A 15426-nucleotide genomic window follows, 5' to 3' on the forward strand; every position below is an offset into this window, starting at 1 on the left:
TGGACGCATATTCCCTTGATGCACACATGAGTGCCCTCTACTGGGCAATCTGTTCTCCTGCTCAGACCCAACTAGTTACACAATGACGTCAGCATGACTGGTTTGACTTCTAAGGAGCTTGTGCAAGTTGGTATCTTGGAACTCCTTGTGGAAGCATAATTTAGCCAGTTGTACTGAGGAATCTCTACTTGCATATGGGCATTGACCTCACTGTACATCCCATTGCCATGAAACAGGAGTCAAATCTTTATCTCTTTCAATTCACACAAAAATATTTCAAAGTGTATATGAACCAAAAAAGGTAATTCCAGAGCTTGAAAAAAGTAATTTTTTTGGATTACAACTCCCGGAATCTGTCAGATCACTTGAAGATCCTGGCAGGGTTTGTTTGTTTGTTTTTGTAGGTCAGGAAGCTTATTTTTCCATATTCTTAGTAATTTTGAAAAAATTCTGCACAAACAATACCTTTGACCCTTATGATTACATACCAATTTTTGGAACCGCTTGGAAATACGCTTTCAATATATTGTTCTCTCTTCTTCGGTCCAAAGAGAAAGTGACCAGCATTACATTACTTGATGATGTTAAGCGTATAAGGGGGGGCGTCCAGGCCCCAGACACTCCACACCATCTGAAACACATTCAGACTGATTAGCAGCTTACTAATTGTTTTACATGTGTCATAGCAGACAGCAAATAGTTTTCCTCGAAGCTTGGAGTAAAACCAACAGAAGAATTTCAAGGCCAGAAACCTGCCAAATTCTCTGGACAATATAGAGTTACTGATCTATGATATTGCTGAACAAAGGATGCTATCTCATGCTGAAACAGAAATTACTGAGTTTTGTAGCACCTTCAAAACAAGCAAATTACATGTAAGCAGGAATCTCTCCTCTTGAAACCTGCTCTGAAACCATGGAGTGCATGATAAGAGAGCGAATTAAATGATCAGGGATCGTAATGCCCAAACTGGGCCAGTGGTAATTCAGTTAGCAATCAGACGGGCAAATTTTATACTGCAGTTCATCATCCATCAGCATTGGCTATGCTAACCAGAACTTATGGGACTGACACTTTGGAGCCCACAAGTTGTCCATCTGTGTATTACACCTTGCATGTGTCCAACATAAGCACAATGCCCTTTCAACAACAGCAGTGCTGTGATCTCACTGTATATAAATCCTGCTCCTAATGGTGTGTGCATGTGTGTGTGTCCATGTCTGTGTGTGGATGTGTATATGCATGTCCACACACATCTACATGTGTGACCAACCTTACTACTTCATGCATCTGATGAAATGCACTGTAGTTCATTTGGATGTCTCCTGAGCTACAACAGCACCCTATATTGGCTGATTCCTCTGCTCCAGACGCACCAATGGATTGCTTCTAACACACATAAAGAAGAAGGTGCTATTAAAAAATGCATTGCTTCTACTACAACAGATTAAGAATCAGAATAGATTATATTACTCAGCTTTAGTCGGCATCCTTCAATCTCAAAAGACTATGGTAACATGCTTTGAATAAAGATATTGGAACAGCATCTAGTGTGGCTGAGAAGGCCAAATTGAGAGTGACAATCCCTTCCACACCAAGACAAATACAATTTATCCCCTGTCCAGCTCCTGATTTTGCTGGTTTCGGGACTGGCTCTTTGCCTCGGTCTGCTGAGCAAGTGTCTCTTCAAATCGGGAGAGGCCATGCTGCACCGCCTGCCTCCAGGCTGAAAACTCAGATGTCAAGGTTTCCCATCTGTTGAGGTCCATTCCTAAGGCCTTCAGATCCTGCCAAGGTTTCCTATCTGTTGAGGTCCATTCCTTGTATTGCAGCTGTGGTCTCCCTCTGGGGTGCTTTCCCTGCACTAATTCTCCATATAGGAGATCTTTTGGAATCCGACCATCAGCCATTCTCACAACATGCTCAAGCCAATGTAGACATCGCTGTTTCAGTAATGTATACATGCTAACAATTCAAGCTCATTCCAGGACTACACTGTTTGGAACTTTGTCCTGCTAAGTGATGCCAAAAATGCATCAGAGACAACACATATGGAGCGTGTTCAGCTTCCTCTCCTGCCATGAAGAAAGGGTCCAGGACTCACTGCAGTACAGGAGTCTATTCAGCATGTTATTAGAAGTGTATTAGGAGTGTGGTTGGCATGTTATTAGAAAATGACACACTTGAATGTTTCAGAGATGCCATCTCTTCCAAACGTCTTGTTTCAGCAATCAGGATAGAAACAAAGCCAATGTTTAACTCCAGATAATCAGTCACAAAGCAGAACAAGGTAATTTGCAAGACATGGTAAATCAGGAAGCTCATGTGATGAAAATCATCTCTCTTCTAACAAATTGCCACTTTTAACATGGCCACTACAGTATTTGATCTTAAAATATCTTCTCTGCTCCCCACGTATTGATATCTCATACCATGTGTGGGCAGATCTCATGCTTGTGGAAACAGAATCCTTAGATTCATCCATAAATTATTGAAAACTCACTCAGAATAGGTTGTTGTAGTTTTTTGGGCTGTTTGGCCATGTTCTCGAGGTTTTTCTTCCTAACATTTCACCAGTTTCTGTGGCCCGCCTCTTCAGAGGACAGGAGTTAGAACTCTGTGTTTTGATGTAGTGTGTGGGATAGTGAGTATTTGTAGCTGTGGTATTAGCTTTTTGTTCTTTTCAGGAGATTGGGTGTTTTTTGTTATGGGTGTATTGTTGTGACAAGGGGGAGATGATCTGTCACTGTGAGTGATGGGTGTCATTAGCTAGTCTTTTTTGTGTGCAGTGATCACTGGTCCTTGTGGCTGGGTAGAGTTCATTGACTGTTTTTGCGGGCTGTATTTTTCAGTGCTGGGAGCCAGGCTTTGTTGATTTTTATACTTTCTTCTTTTTTGTAGAAGCTGTGCAGGTGTTTATGGATTTCAATCATTCAGAATTCTTGGATTTTTTTTTTTGTTAAATTTGTATACCTCCCATTGAGAGGTATGCCACTCTTCTGGGTGGTTTCCAACATAATGCTTAAACATAAGTACCCCCCCCCCACATGATCCAACTTATATAAAAGAAACCCCCACGGGTTTTGCCAGTAAAGATGAAGCAAGGATGACTGTAACCCTGCTGAGAATAGAAAAAGGAACTTGAAATTGAGGACAGTATAAGAAAACACAAGCTGTAACCACAAAGGAAGAAATTCAAGCATGCATTAAGATGAGTTAAACTATATAGTCTGTCTGTTCCTGTATGCCTTCCACCTTTCTATCTAGACCTGTTTTTTGAAGCCTGTTTTGAATAATTGAAAAGCAGACACAGCCCTTCCACACAAAGTTTCACTCTGGGTTCTTTCAAGCTGTCTACATTTCAGCAGTATTTGGGTGGTTGTTTGCTGCAGGTTGTCAAACAACAGCAAACCAGAAATTGTTGCTTGTCTCTTGTAAATTATGGTATGTAAAGATCTACCAAGAGATCCAGATCTAGCTTTAACTCTCCTTTGTCATGTGCTTAGTCTGGACATGGATCTGAGACTGAAAAAGTTACTTTTAAACTATAGAACTTGAAATCTTCCAACCCGTATGGTCATTGGCTGTGTAGGCTGGAGAATTCTGGAAATTCATTTCTTTTCATTTTCTAAGGAAAATTTCCGAGCTTAGCGATGTCTGTTCTGAAACTGACCCCTCAGGACCTGAGGCAGATGTTTGTCCTATACTAGAATTTGCTCTCTAAAAGTGTCGTTACATTACTGGGGAAACAAATCAAAACTCTGTATCAGAATTGAAGTAATCAATTTAAATTCACATGGCAGTCTGGTAGGATTTGTGTCACTGTGTGTGTCCCTTGCATTAATTTTTAATCCATTTTTTTAAAAAAAGTTTTGTATCGACTTTTTAGTCTAACTCTGATGTTTAAATTGTGTCCATTAAAACAATTTCATTTTATGGGCTCCTGCAGATAGTGATCATTCCATAATGAATTTTTTTCTCATATAAAAATTTTGTATTTCCTTATAGTATGTGTTCTACCATGTTTGCAATTATATATCCATTCTTAGTTGTATTTTTAAAAAAAAAATATTTCTAAGTGATATAGCACTAAGAGAGTCTGGAACATATTTTTAAAAATATATATTTTGACCGTAGGATATTGCAAACTGATAAGTGATACAGTGCTAAAGCAGACTGGGGGAAAATACATTTAGACTGCAGGACACTTCAGTCCAATAAGAGAAATACGTGCTTGACACTCACACTGGGGGACAACAAAGTAGAAAAAAATATAAGCCAATAGATGTAATCACATATGGCAAAACGGTACAAAGTAAATCAATTTTACATCCAAATTAAAATAAACGATTCTCTGGAAGAGCAAAAAAAAAAAAAACCCATCAAAGTAATACGATTACCTGTCAAAACAATTTGCACTTACATGTATTCACCTTTTTAAAATATCAATTCAAACAAACTAAATGCAATTCAACTGTCATCCTTTTTCCATGTGTAACTGTGCTCTAAGATTTATTAAGCAAGTTTGAACCCATAGCTTTCTGCATGCAAAACGTATGCTCAACTATAGTGCTATATAAACCCCAGTTCTACGATTTGAGGCTTGTGTCTGCTGCATCAGATACGAATTTAGCCTCCTACCTTGTTATGATCTTGTTCTGCAAGGGGAGAAGGAAATCATATGCTGATAGTCTGTGTGAGGCACAACTTCCGGGAATCACTTCATGAGATGTAACAACTACCAGCCTCACAACATAGTCAGATGGAACTCTCAGCCTCCATTGATAAAAAGATTTCTTAGGATTCAACAGTGTTAATGTTCTGTTAGTACCAGGCTTTGCATAGAGGTCAAAGGCCACTGGTAGGTAAAAGAAAAAAACAAAGATCAGCAGCTGCAAAGCAGTACTAAGAAGAAATTAAAAGATAAATAAAGCCCAATGGCAAGCTTGGCCATCCCACCAGATAAGAATCTGTGGTGCAACAGGTCTGTGCCATTTTCCCACCCTATGAAATTGTTTCCCATTGGGACAGAGCTGAGGCACAAAAAGTGTGTAAAAGAATCTTCTTTATGCTCCTGCTTTGTGAATAGACAACTTGAATTTCTTTGTTCTGTAAAACCAGAACATTTTGTCAGCTATTTCAATGCAAAGTAGTCTAAGCGTTTCAATTAATGGAGAAATAAGACACATCTGTTTAAGGGAACAAAGAATGGTTGACAGTTGCTGTGACCACAATTTGTTTTTCTGTTTATGGTACCATCCTAAACACAGTTGTTCACAAGTAAATCTCATTGAGTTCTACCAGATTAATCCCTATCACTGGTATGCTTAGGAATAATGTTTTCTGTTAACTGCCAGACTCAAACTTCGTTTTTCATCATGTTTTCATTTCATTCATATAGGAATGGGCCTATAATGCCATGAAATTCAAACCCCTGTTCAGTACAGGAATCCAAGTTAAAGTATATCTGACAGATGGCTGTCTAACTTTCTCTGGAATGACTGAGAATCGATCATTTCCCTCCTTTGTATGACTTAAACATTTTGTAATTTCCAGTTCCTCGGGCTTCGGAAGAAGTGAGTTGGCCTGCAGCTAGTATGGCATAATGCTAAGACACTAGGTGGTTGAGTATTTTTCTGAGCGTGTGCAAGAAGGATCCAATACCTCTTCATATATGCGGTTGTCAACTTCTGAAGTTGTGCAGCGGCACTTGCACAATAGCAGAGCTGGCATAACCACAGCAAGCCCATTTTGTTTTGTTTTGCTTTTGGCCTATGAATTTAAACATGCCCATTTCACAGATGAAGTGTCCAAGCTATTGAGGAAAGCTCTTTTAACAGAGTGGTCTTGTGCTTAAAATTTCTTGTTGTATACGTATTAGGATAGCATTTTAATGTAATAAAGTTTTACTGTTTGTTTAACTGTATTTTAGTATGTTAGTTCCCTATCTGCTTTTACCTATAGCTATGCTAATTTTGTTGTGAGCTGCCTTGGATCTCACTGTCTGGGGAAAAGCTGGCCTATAATTAAAACAAATAATAAATGGTGATTTAATTAGGAGACAAGGAAGCTATGGTAGCTCAAAACTTTCTCAAACTACTAAACTTCATGAGCATTTTCTTTTAGTTCATTCCAAGATCAGGTTCCCTGTCTGTAGCGATAAATAATTACTCTTCTCACAGATCATTTAGCTTATTTCAGTAAAACTTGGAAGGACAAAACATCTCATAGAACGGATCTGCTGTTATCATGCTGTAATCTTTTATCGACATGCCTCAGGGCACAGCAGTAATGCCCAAAGACTGAAGGAAACTTTTCTTCTCATCTGCAGGGAAGGTTTGGAGCAGAGAAAACAGCTTTGGTACCTTTTGGAAGTCCTATTCTCATGACACGTGGGGTAGCAATAGACAGATATAGGGAACCTCGATCTTCTTTGCTGACCCCATTCTCCTCATCCCCATTTATACCCTGTTCAGCTCAGGGTATAAATAAAGCCAATGTGTATTTAAAAAACAGCCAGCTCTAATGACAGTTCCTTTTCAGAACACACAGCCTGAGTCTTCCTTCTCCAGAAAGCATATGTGGGCTTTGGTCAGGACATCCACAAAGAGGAGAGGCAGAGAGTGACCACCCCCTCCATCCATCCTGCTTCTCATGTTGATGGGCTTAATATGTTAACACTTTCGGATACAAATGAAATCGACATCATAAGTAGATTAAAATCTGCAGTCATTTCAAATGCAAACCGGGACCTGTGAAACAATATTCAATTTCTAGGTCCTTGTGGAAAATGTAGAAGTTCCCAGTCCACTCTCTACCCAAATAAAGAGCTTACAGATGAGAGCTGAGCCATCCTGCAGGACAGTGGTCCCCAACCTTGGGCCTCCAGTTGTTCTTGGACTACAACTCCCCAAAGCCTTCACCACCACCTCTTCTGGCCAGGATTTCTGGGAGTTGAAGTCCAAGAACATCTGGAGGCCCAAGGTTGGGGACCACTGCTGTAAGAGACACCTCATTTCATCCCCACCTCTGCAGCATTATCTGTGCAAACAGCTATGCCCAGAGGGGTGGGAAGAAGAGGTATGCAGCTCCCTAATTTTGTGACCTACCCACTCAAAGCACACAAAGCACTAATCTTTCCACAGTCACACACATGCAATTGTAGAAGTGCAATATTTCAATAAAGTTTAATAAACTAAGAAGAGTGACAGAACAAATATAAAACAGGATACTTCCATATGCAAAAAGGAAAAAAGAAGCTACCTAAACAATGATGCATGTTTTTTCCTCTACATGTACAGCTTTGAGAAATGATTGGTGGAGCAGCTGCAACAGGATGTATATACACAACCCAGTTTGGGCCTTCCCTGGTGCCTTTAGACTGGAGTGTGCAGGTGAGATCTTGCGCTTTACTGGAGCTTTCAGCAGCCACTTGCCTCCTCCTTTGGCACCAGTAGCTGAGATTCCTGTTACTCTATTACTTTGAAGTTCTCTCTTTCTTCTATTCAACTCTCTGGCCATCTTTTTAACCCCATGAGCACTGAATGGGATACTGCTCTGAGAGTGGTCCTTGTTCCATCCTGTGGTCACTTCACAATGGCACATGGGTTTTTGTGATGTCACAGGGAGGGGGAAAACTAAAATTGGGAGAGGAAGCACTCTCCCTCCACCCCTCCAGCTGCTTGGATTTGTGAATCATGAATGGCACTGGTGCTCCACTCCCTGGCTTTTTCTAAATGGCAAAGCTGTGCCAATATCACCACAGCAAAAAGCCTTGGATGGGAAGGGAGAACCACCAGGGGCATGCACTTTGGGCCATCGTACCTTTTTCAAAACACACATAGTCCTCCTTCGACTGTGTTCAACTAATTTCATAACCTTACTGCCATCTAGGAATGTAAATATAATAGTAACCTTTCAATACACACACTACACAACCTTATGCGATGGTATACTTCACATCACCCACGTTTACTTTTTTTATTATTGTTGTAATAATAATTTGTTTTGAGCTTTTGATATTGTTTGATATTGTAAGCTGCCTTGAGTCATCTTGAGGAGAAAGGCTTGTTATAAATTAAATTAAATTAAATTAAAATACATTAACACCTTTATGCTGAGCCAGTGACCAGTGTTTCCAGAAATGTTACAAGCCCAAAAACCAAACTAACTTCTCCTCCAGTGATGCTCACACTGATATCTGTCTTTCTGTCCCCAAACCCAATAACTCATAACTATTTTCTGAGACTTCTGCCAGGGCTCAGGCTTGGCAGCCCTACCCACCATTCAACCTTACTGGAAGATCCCAAGTTCTAGTATTATGAGAAAGAGAGAAAAACTCCTGCCTTTCCACTTTCTGCCTGTGTCACATCACCCCTTACTAGATGAAAAAGCCTCAACATTTGCTGACACTGCACACAAAGGGGTGGGGGAAGAGCACTTACCTGATTTCAGTGTCATATCATAGTCCACAGAATCTGAAACTAAATCATTTAGAGGCTGTTAAAAAGAATGAATTGTACGCACACATGAATTTTTAAGAGCATTGAAAGAGTACATAATGTCGTATTACCAAACAGCTCCAGGGTAATAATATCAAACTCTTCTTCTAAAGGTAATATTTCTGTGGTACTATTTGCAGCTGAAGGAGTCCTCTTATTAATGATTTGCTTTTGCATCACTGAAGACAAATTTTTAATAAGGAAAACCATGTCTTGTGGGGCCCAAAATGTGCTCCAGTAGTAAGCTCGAAGGCCATTTTTTCCTTCACTGGAGGAAGATAACAAAATAAGATTCATGTACAGTAATAGATGCCTGAAGCATCCCTGACAAGTGGGCTTCCGACCTCTGTTTTAAAACTTCCAATGAAGGCAATGCCAGCTAGGCGTTTAATTATAATAGTCATCTTTCAATATACATGCTGCATAACCTTCTGTAACGGTATACCTCAGGTCATCCATGATTCTTGTCTCCTACTTGGGCAAGAAGTAATAATCTATCGCAGTATATAGTTATGGGGAACCAATGTAAAGCTTATGTTCTGAGAAGGCTTTCTCAGAGGAGAGGGAATTTGAACATGAGGAATCAGGCTGATAAATGCTTAAATACATCTTAAGCCCAATAGATCAAATTGCTTTTTAAAGACTGTGCAAGATGCAAGATGATCAAATGTGACTCAAAGTACTTATAGAAATCTGTTTGTGAGTCTAAATGTCATACTAGGCAGAGTTCTATAAACTTAAATGATGATGTCTGTACCTATCAGCTATGAAGGACAATCTCAGACAATTGAAACTGAGGATGGCACAGTAGTGAAGCCATACAATCCCCCCCTTCCTCTCCCCCCCTTCCTCTCCCTCCAATCCCTCTCTCTCTCTCTCTCTCTCTCTCTCTCTCTCTCTCTCTCACTCACTCACACACACACACACACACACACACACACACACACACACAAAGAAAGAGACTGGAATTGGCTAAAATGGCCTTTTTAAAAAGTGGGGGTCGCTTGAATGAGATTTAGGAGAATATTTAGAATTGCAAGCTGTCTTGGCAGAATTGAAGCAAAACTCTCAGGTCCTCCTGATACAATCTGCTTTGCTTTGCTGTCATATGTTTCCTGAGAACATGAATAGAAAATTAGCTAAAAGACAACAAAGAGTCATTTATTTATGCAATGAAAGAATGTAGAAGAAAATGGCTTACCTAAATGCAGCAATAACAGATTTCAAGTAATAATTTTCTAAGGCAGAAGAGCCATACAGTTCTGCAAACTGATAGTTAAACAATTAGAAGGCTAAATATAAAGAACAACAAAAAAAACCTCTGTTATGATGGAAACATATCATTTCTGAAGTACTGTGCAATTTAAAAGTATGTTATTTGTTTTATAGCTACTCGTAGCAAAAATAAGTGGCAAATCAGTGGAATGAATAAATTCACATAAATTTCACATTTCACTTCAGTTTGCTAATTTTTTACAAGGAGCATGACACTGATTTTTAACTAAGCACAGGCTGCTGAAAAAAAGCAAATCAGATTGAATTTAGCCCACTTAAGATTGAGGTCATTTCAGGCTTCTAATCAGGTCATAGGCAACCCATGTCATTGATGTACAAAGCAGCTTTGAGATGCACGAACAATTCAGGTAGGAAATGCCACTAACAGAGAGATGCTTTGTTTTTTCAAGCCTCCTGTTAGTGCATACCGAGAAGAGTGTATTGATCTCACAAGCAGTAAACTTGGGATAAAAACATAAGAAAGCAACTATTGTTATATTGGAAAGAGGAATGGGTGGACTGTACTTTAAATATAAATTGATAATGCCAGGAACAACACAAGAAAATAATATTAAGTTATATCTGTGTAAACAGAACAATCTATAATTCAGCTTAACAAGATATGGAAATAGGAAGCATTGTAATTCAGGATGGCTCAAGAGATAAGTTTAAGCAGGGTTACTGTGTTAGACTATTGCAAAAACAACAAAGAGTCTTTCTATTGGTATCCTGAAGACTGACATATTTATTATGGAACAAGACCTTCTGGATTAAAGACCATTTCATCAAATGCAGCAAAAGTGATCTTAAGTTGGCAGTTATATATACACATGGTTGGTATGTGAGTATATAAATGGTAGGGAACTATAAACTGTGATGTTTATGCAACATTAACTGTTGAAGTTATAGATTGTACTATAGATTATATAGATATAGATTGAATAGATAGTTATAGATTGTATTCAATTGTCATCAATTGAAGATGACAATTGATGAAGCATGTTCATGACAATCCAAACAACCTGGAATTTGGAGACAATTGTAGTTCTTAGTCCCAGCTACGACAGATCTATTGAATCAACTAAACGTACATATGCATTCATGTAACAACTCCAGTTCATTCAATGGATCCATTCTAGTTTACATTTACATTGTATTTGACCCATAGTTCTAATGCAGAACATCAAAGGGACAGGTCTGCCCTTTAATAAAATAAAACTAATGGACAATTTTCTGCCCTGCTTATTGGCAAAGATGCAGGTTGGATCAAACCACTCATGCAATGAACATCAGGGTTTGACTGTGAAGAGCGTCTGCAAGGAGGCATAAGCCACCAGCTGTAAAGGAAGAGAAAGAGTTCTCCCTCTGTAATGGGCACCAGATATGCAAGTGCAAGATCTTATGGGTTACTGCCCCAGTGACATGCTATACTTCACAGGCCCACTTGGAGTCTCAAATCAGTGTTCTCAGTATGTCTAGTGCCAAGGAAAGCTCTGTAAAATTCTCACAAAGAAAATTCCCTCCATAACAAGCCAGCATCCTGTTTCTAGGCATAGACACTGATATTAAGGAAACTAAAAACACTGAAAATGTTTTTTTTAATATCTCTCTCAATGCTGCATCCACATTCTAGTTCAGTGGCTCCCAACCTTAGGCTGCACAATGATCTTGGACTAAAACTCCCAGAACCCTTTACGATCAGCTGTGCTAGCCAGGATTTCTGGGAGCCCAAGAACATCAGGGATTCAAAGGTGGTGAATCTTTGTTCTAGTTCCTCCAACAAGATCCTTCTCATTGGGAAAAACTAATAAATGACATTTGAACTAAAGTTCATTCTGTATGTTCCATAATCAAACTTACATAATTCTGGACTGCTTCAGCTTGCAGTATAAATGTATGTGACTTGGGATGAATTAGATCACTTGAGTAGGACAGGTTAGGAATCTCAACGCTTCCACCAATGTAGATGAAAGTGAATGTGGGAGCTGAAAGAGGGATGCCTGACATTAATAAGCAAACAAACAAAGGCAAGGTGTTACTGCTGGAAAGAAATGACCAGGAAACCACATGTACAACAGCCTAACTTCTGTGTAATTTGGGCTCCCCCCCCAAAGACAATTCTCCTCACAACCTTAATCAAACTCCCGCTGATTTTATTTTAAAAATGACATCATGGATGACCACCTTTCCTGCTACAACAGAAATTCATTTTGAAAATGAAAAAAAGACTGTTCATAAATTTATTTGTAGTAAGTAACAGTGGACAATAGCCTCTACTATTGTTACTATCTGAAGATCTCTGTGTGTGGGGGGGTGTTACCCAAACCATGCAAAATATCTTATTTCCTTGTATTATTTGATTTTGTCTCTGTGTTTTAAAACAACTTAAAAATAGTCTTTATGGAAAATGCATAACAAATGATTGGTGTATCTGATTTCTTATGCTATGCAGACCATGGGTTCAATATACAATGCCCTCCTCAATCCATCCACCTCACTGGTAACATGACCACTCTCTTAAAACATAGCTTTTCAGCTCCTAGCTTTCTTTGCTAGATTGAGTCCATTGCCTAACTTGATTCACATGCCAAGCCAACATTTTGGACATTATTCTGAACAGTTATAATGAAGCTTGTGCATTACTGGAATATAGAATTCTAAAGAAGACTCACAAACACACCTAGGGAAAAATAAATTTAACCTTCCTGAAAGAAAGTAAATGACAGGTAATATCAGTAAGTATTTATGTGCCTCCAGGTGCAGTAGTTTAAAATAATGCCACTTACATAATGCATAGTGCAGGACCAAGACAATTATAGTGATGGTCAAGATAATCAAAGGCAACATTTCTAAAATACGTTTTCTCCATAAATGCACAGTTCTTTTCCCACAGGAATGCTTCAGACCTGTAATATCTCTTTGTGAAGGTTGGCTATAGAGAAGAGATGAATCCTGTGAAAGAGGAGAAGAAAAGGAAGAACAAAATCCATTTGCCAAAAAAAGCAACACAATTCTCTCACAGTCCTGCAGACAGAATAATTATCATATTATTCATGAGGAATGTTGAAAGAATGTGTGCACGAGGAAATCAAACTGCAATTTCTCACCAGTCCAGAAGGAAGGTGTGAATCACTAGGCATAGGTATGCTGTAAATAATAGAGAGACTCTTGGAGGAAAAAGACTGCATCATGGTTGATTTCTTGGGTGTTTTCCTGTCCAGTTTTAAATCTCAAAATCCTGAAAGGAACTTGGATATCTTTACTGGTAAGATTGCTTGGAAAGAATGCCTGTCCGCTTGACTCTTGTCGTTGATCCTTCTTTGCTGCCGAAAAATCTTCTGCCTGTTAGCAGTGCAGGTAGTAGGTGGGAAGCAGAAAAGTAAGTCACCCCCACAGTAACTCTTTCTTTACCAAACCAGACAGGTACGATCATGTAAATAGAAAATGAGAGCCTCTCCTTTAGCAATGCACGAGTCAGACAAACCTACAGTTATTTATACAGCATTGTCAGATTTTAGTTATATTTTGTCAAAGAACACATGCCACACTGGTTATTTAAAAAGGGTGAGAAAGAAGGACAGGTTACAGGTTGCAAGAAAGAACTCCAGTATTCACTGATCAACTGAATAAAAATAAAAATACACCACGAATCCTTTAAAACACCAAGAACATGGAAGCAAAATTTAATTCAATTAAGAACTGTGATCAAGAATGAAGGATTTTGTTTCTGTTTGGGTATGGCTGAAGAACTTTCTTTTAAAGTCTGAAGATGTTGAACATAATGGTGCACAGCTTCAACTCAAAAATATTAGTTCCTTTGTTTACATGTAATACCAGTTCAGAGCATATTGTATAGCAACACAGGTTTAAATAACTGATTTCTTGTGATGGCATTCCCACAAGAAAATAATTAAATCAAAATTATGTGATTAACGAACAAAGTGAAGTGAAGTGTCTCTCTCTCTCTCTCTCTCTCTCTCTCTGTGTGTGTGTGTGTGTGTGTGTGTGTGTGTCTGTCTGTCTGTATGTATGTATGTATGTATGTTGCAGACAGAAAATCAGAAGACTTGAGTCTCAGGAGGGCAGCTATGAAGGAATTAGACAAGACCAAATACAGTACAAGGATATGTCACTGGAAACCAAGGTCAATATCATCCACACTATTATATTCCCAGTTTTTATGTATGGATATGAAAGCTGGACAGGGAAGCGAGCCATTAAACAAAAGACTGATTCATTCAAAATGTGATGTCAGAGAAGAGCTTTGTGGAAACCTTCAAATGCCAGAAAGACAAACAGCTGGTTCTAGATCAAATCAAGCATGAAGCAAAAAATTGTGACATGAAGGCTGTTTACTCTTTGGACACATCATGAGAAGACAGGACTCCCTTAAAAAAGAGAGTAATGCTAGGAAAAGTTGAAGGTAGCAGGAAAAGAGGAATACCAACTATGAGATGAACTGACTCCATAAAGGAAGCCACACTGTTGAGTTTGCAAGAGCTGAGTGACATTCAGGTCACTCACCAAAGAAGTAACTTAGTGGCACATGACAACAAATGTGTGTTTTAAATGTACTATAAATGAGGGATAGCTAAAAATAGCATTTCAATATAAATCTGTGCACTTGGTCCAATCATTTGTATTAAACAGCAGCTCCACAGGCATGGCAAATTCTATTCTATGTTCTGCACCTGCTCTAGTGGTTCCCTTTCATTAATTTATTTACAGATGAGGCAGCTGCCATATACTCTTCAGTTTTGAAGTAAATATAGCATAGTGTAAATGTAGACTTTTTGTTGTCTGGATTAGCATTATGTACAAATACCTCATTGCTATGATATATGTATGAATACTCTTGAAGATTCATTAGCAATTTGAATTTGAAATCATACAGAGACAACATTTATTCAAAAATAACTACCTTTCTTCAAGCTCTTTGTATAAAGACTGCAAGAAGAGGAGGGAAGGATAGGCAATAGAAGCATTTTGTGACTGGAAACTCTACCTTCTAATTATTTAATGTTTTTATCAGGGGTCTCTCATCTCAGGGCTTTGGAGAAGAAATACCCAAGTATTATATCACAGGATGAGTCCAGTGGTCAGTGCTTTTGCTAGTTCTCACTCCATGGAGTTCTGGTGGAGTTTGTGGGACCTGGGAGGGAGGAGCACTGGGTATTTATTTTGAAAATGCAGAATGTTCAAGTCATTCTGCTTCTGCCATTGGCCAAAAAACTGTTGTTTGAAAAGGAAATAGCGTCAACAAATGGCAATAAAATAAAATAAAAATGCTGGTATGGTGCATTCTGGTGTCATTTGAGGGCAAGAAAAGTAGGAGCCTAATTTCCCCCACCCCAAGGCCTCTGTGTAACTGTGGCTGAAATCATGTTGTTTAGTTACACCTGAGAAAGGCAAATATTGTATAACTTGCTGACCAGAAAATACAAGTGGGAATTCATTATTTGCCTGCAACATGCCTCTGAGAATTAGCTATTTGCCTTTTGTGGGTGTAACTAAACAACAGGATTTTGGCCACAGAGTTACACAGAGATCTTGAAAGAAAGGAAAAAAATTATAGACTCCTACCATTCCTGTCTGCAGATGACACCAGAATATACCATACCAACATTTATGTATTTTATTACCATTTGTC

General features: G+C 38.8%; 1 protein-coding gene across 2 annotated transcripts in view; it reads right to left on the reverse strand.

Moving 5' to 3' along the window:
- The window catches only part of LOC110088643 (suppressor of tumorigenicity 14 protein), a 32457-nt gene extending 18733 nt beyond the window's left edge, over nt 1-13724 (reverse strand). For both annotated transcript variants that reach the window (XM_078389837.1, XM_078389836.1), the window contains exons 1-5: nt 12884-13724; nt 8573-12728; nt 8445-8483; nt 4642-4858; nt 489-631 (exon numbers count right to left, since the gene is read on the reverse strand). In XM_078389837.1, the coding sequence (XP_078245963.1) occupies nt 489-631; nt 4642-4858; nt 8445-8483; nt 8573-8798 (625 nt within the window). In that variant the 5' untranslated portion in view covers nt 8799-12728; nt 12884-13724. The remainder of the gene's footprint in view (nt 1-488; nt 632-4641; nt 4859-8444; nt 8484-8572; nt 12729-12883) is intronic.
- Between the last annotated feature and the right edge of the window lie 1702 nt (nt 13725-15426).

The sequence above is a fragment of the Pogona vitticeps genome, chromosome 3 (genome assembly GCF_051106095.1).
Source record: "Pogona vitticeps strain Pit_001003342236 chromosome 3, PviZW2.1, whole genome shotgun sequence".
In the NCBI taxonomy this organism is placed as follows: Eukaryota; Metazoa; Chordata; class Lepidosauria; order Squamata; family Agamidae; genus Pogona; species Pogona vitticeps.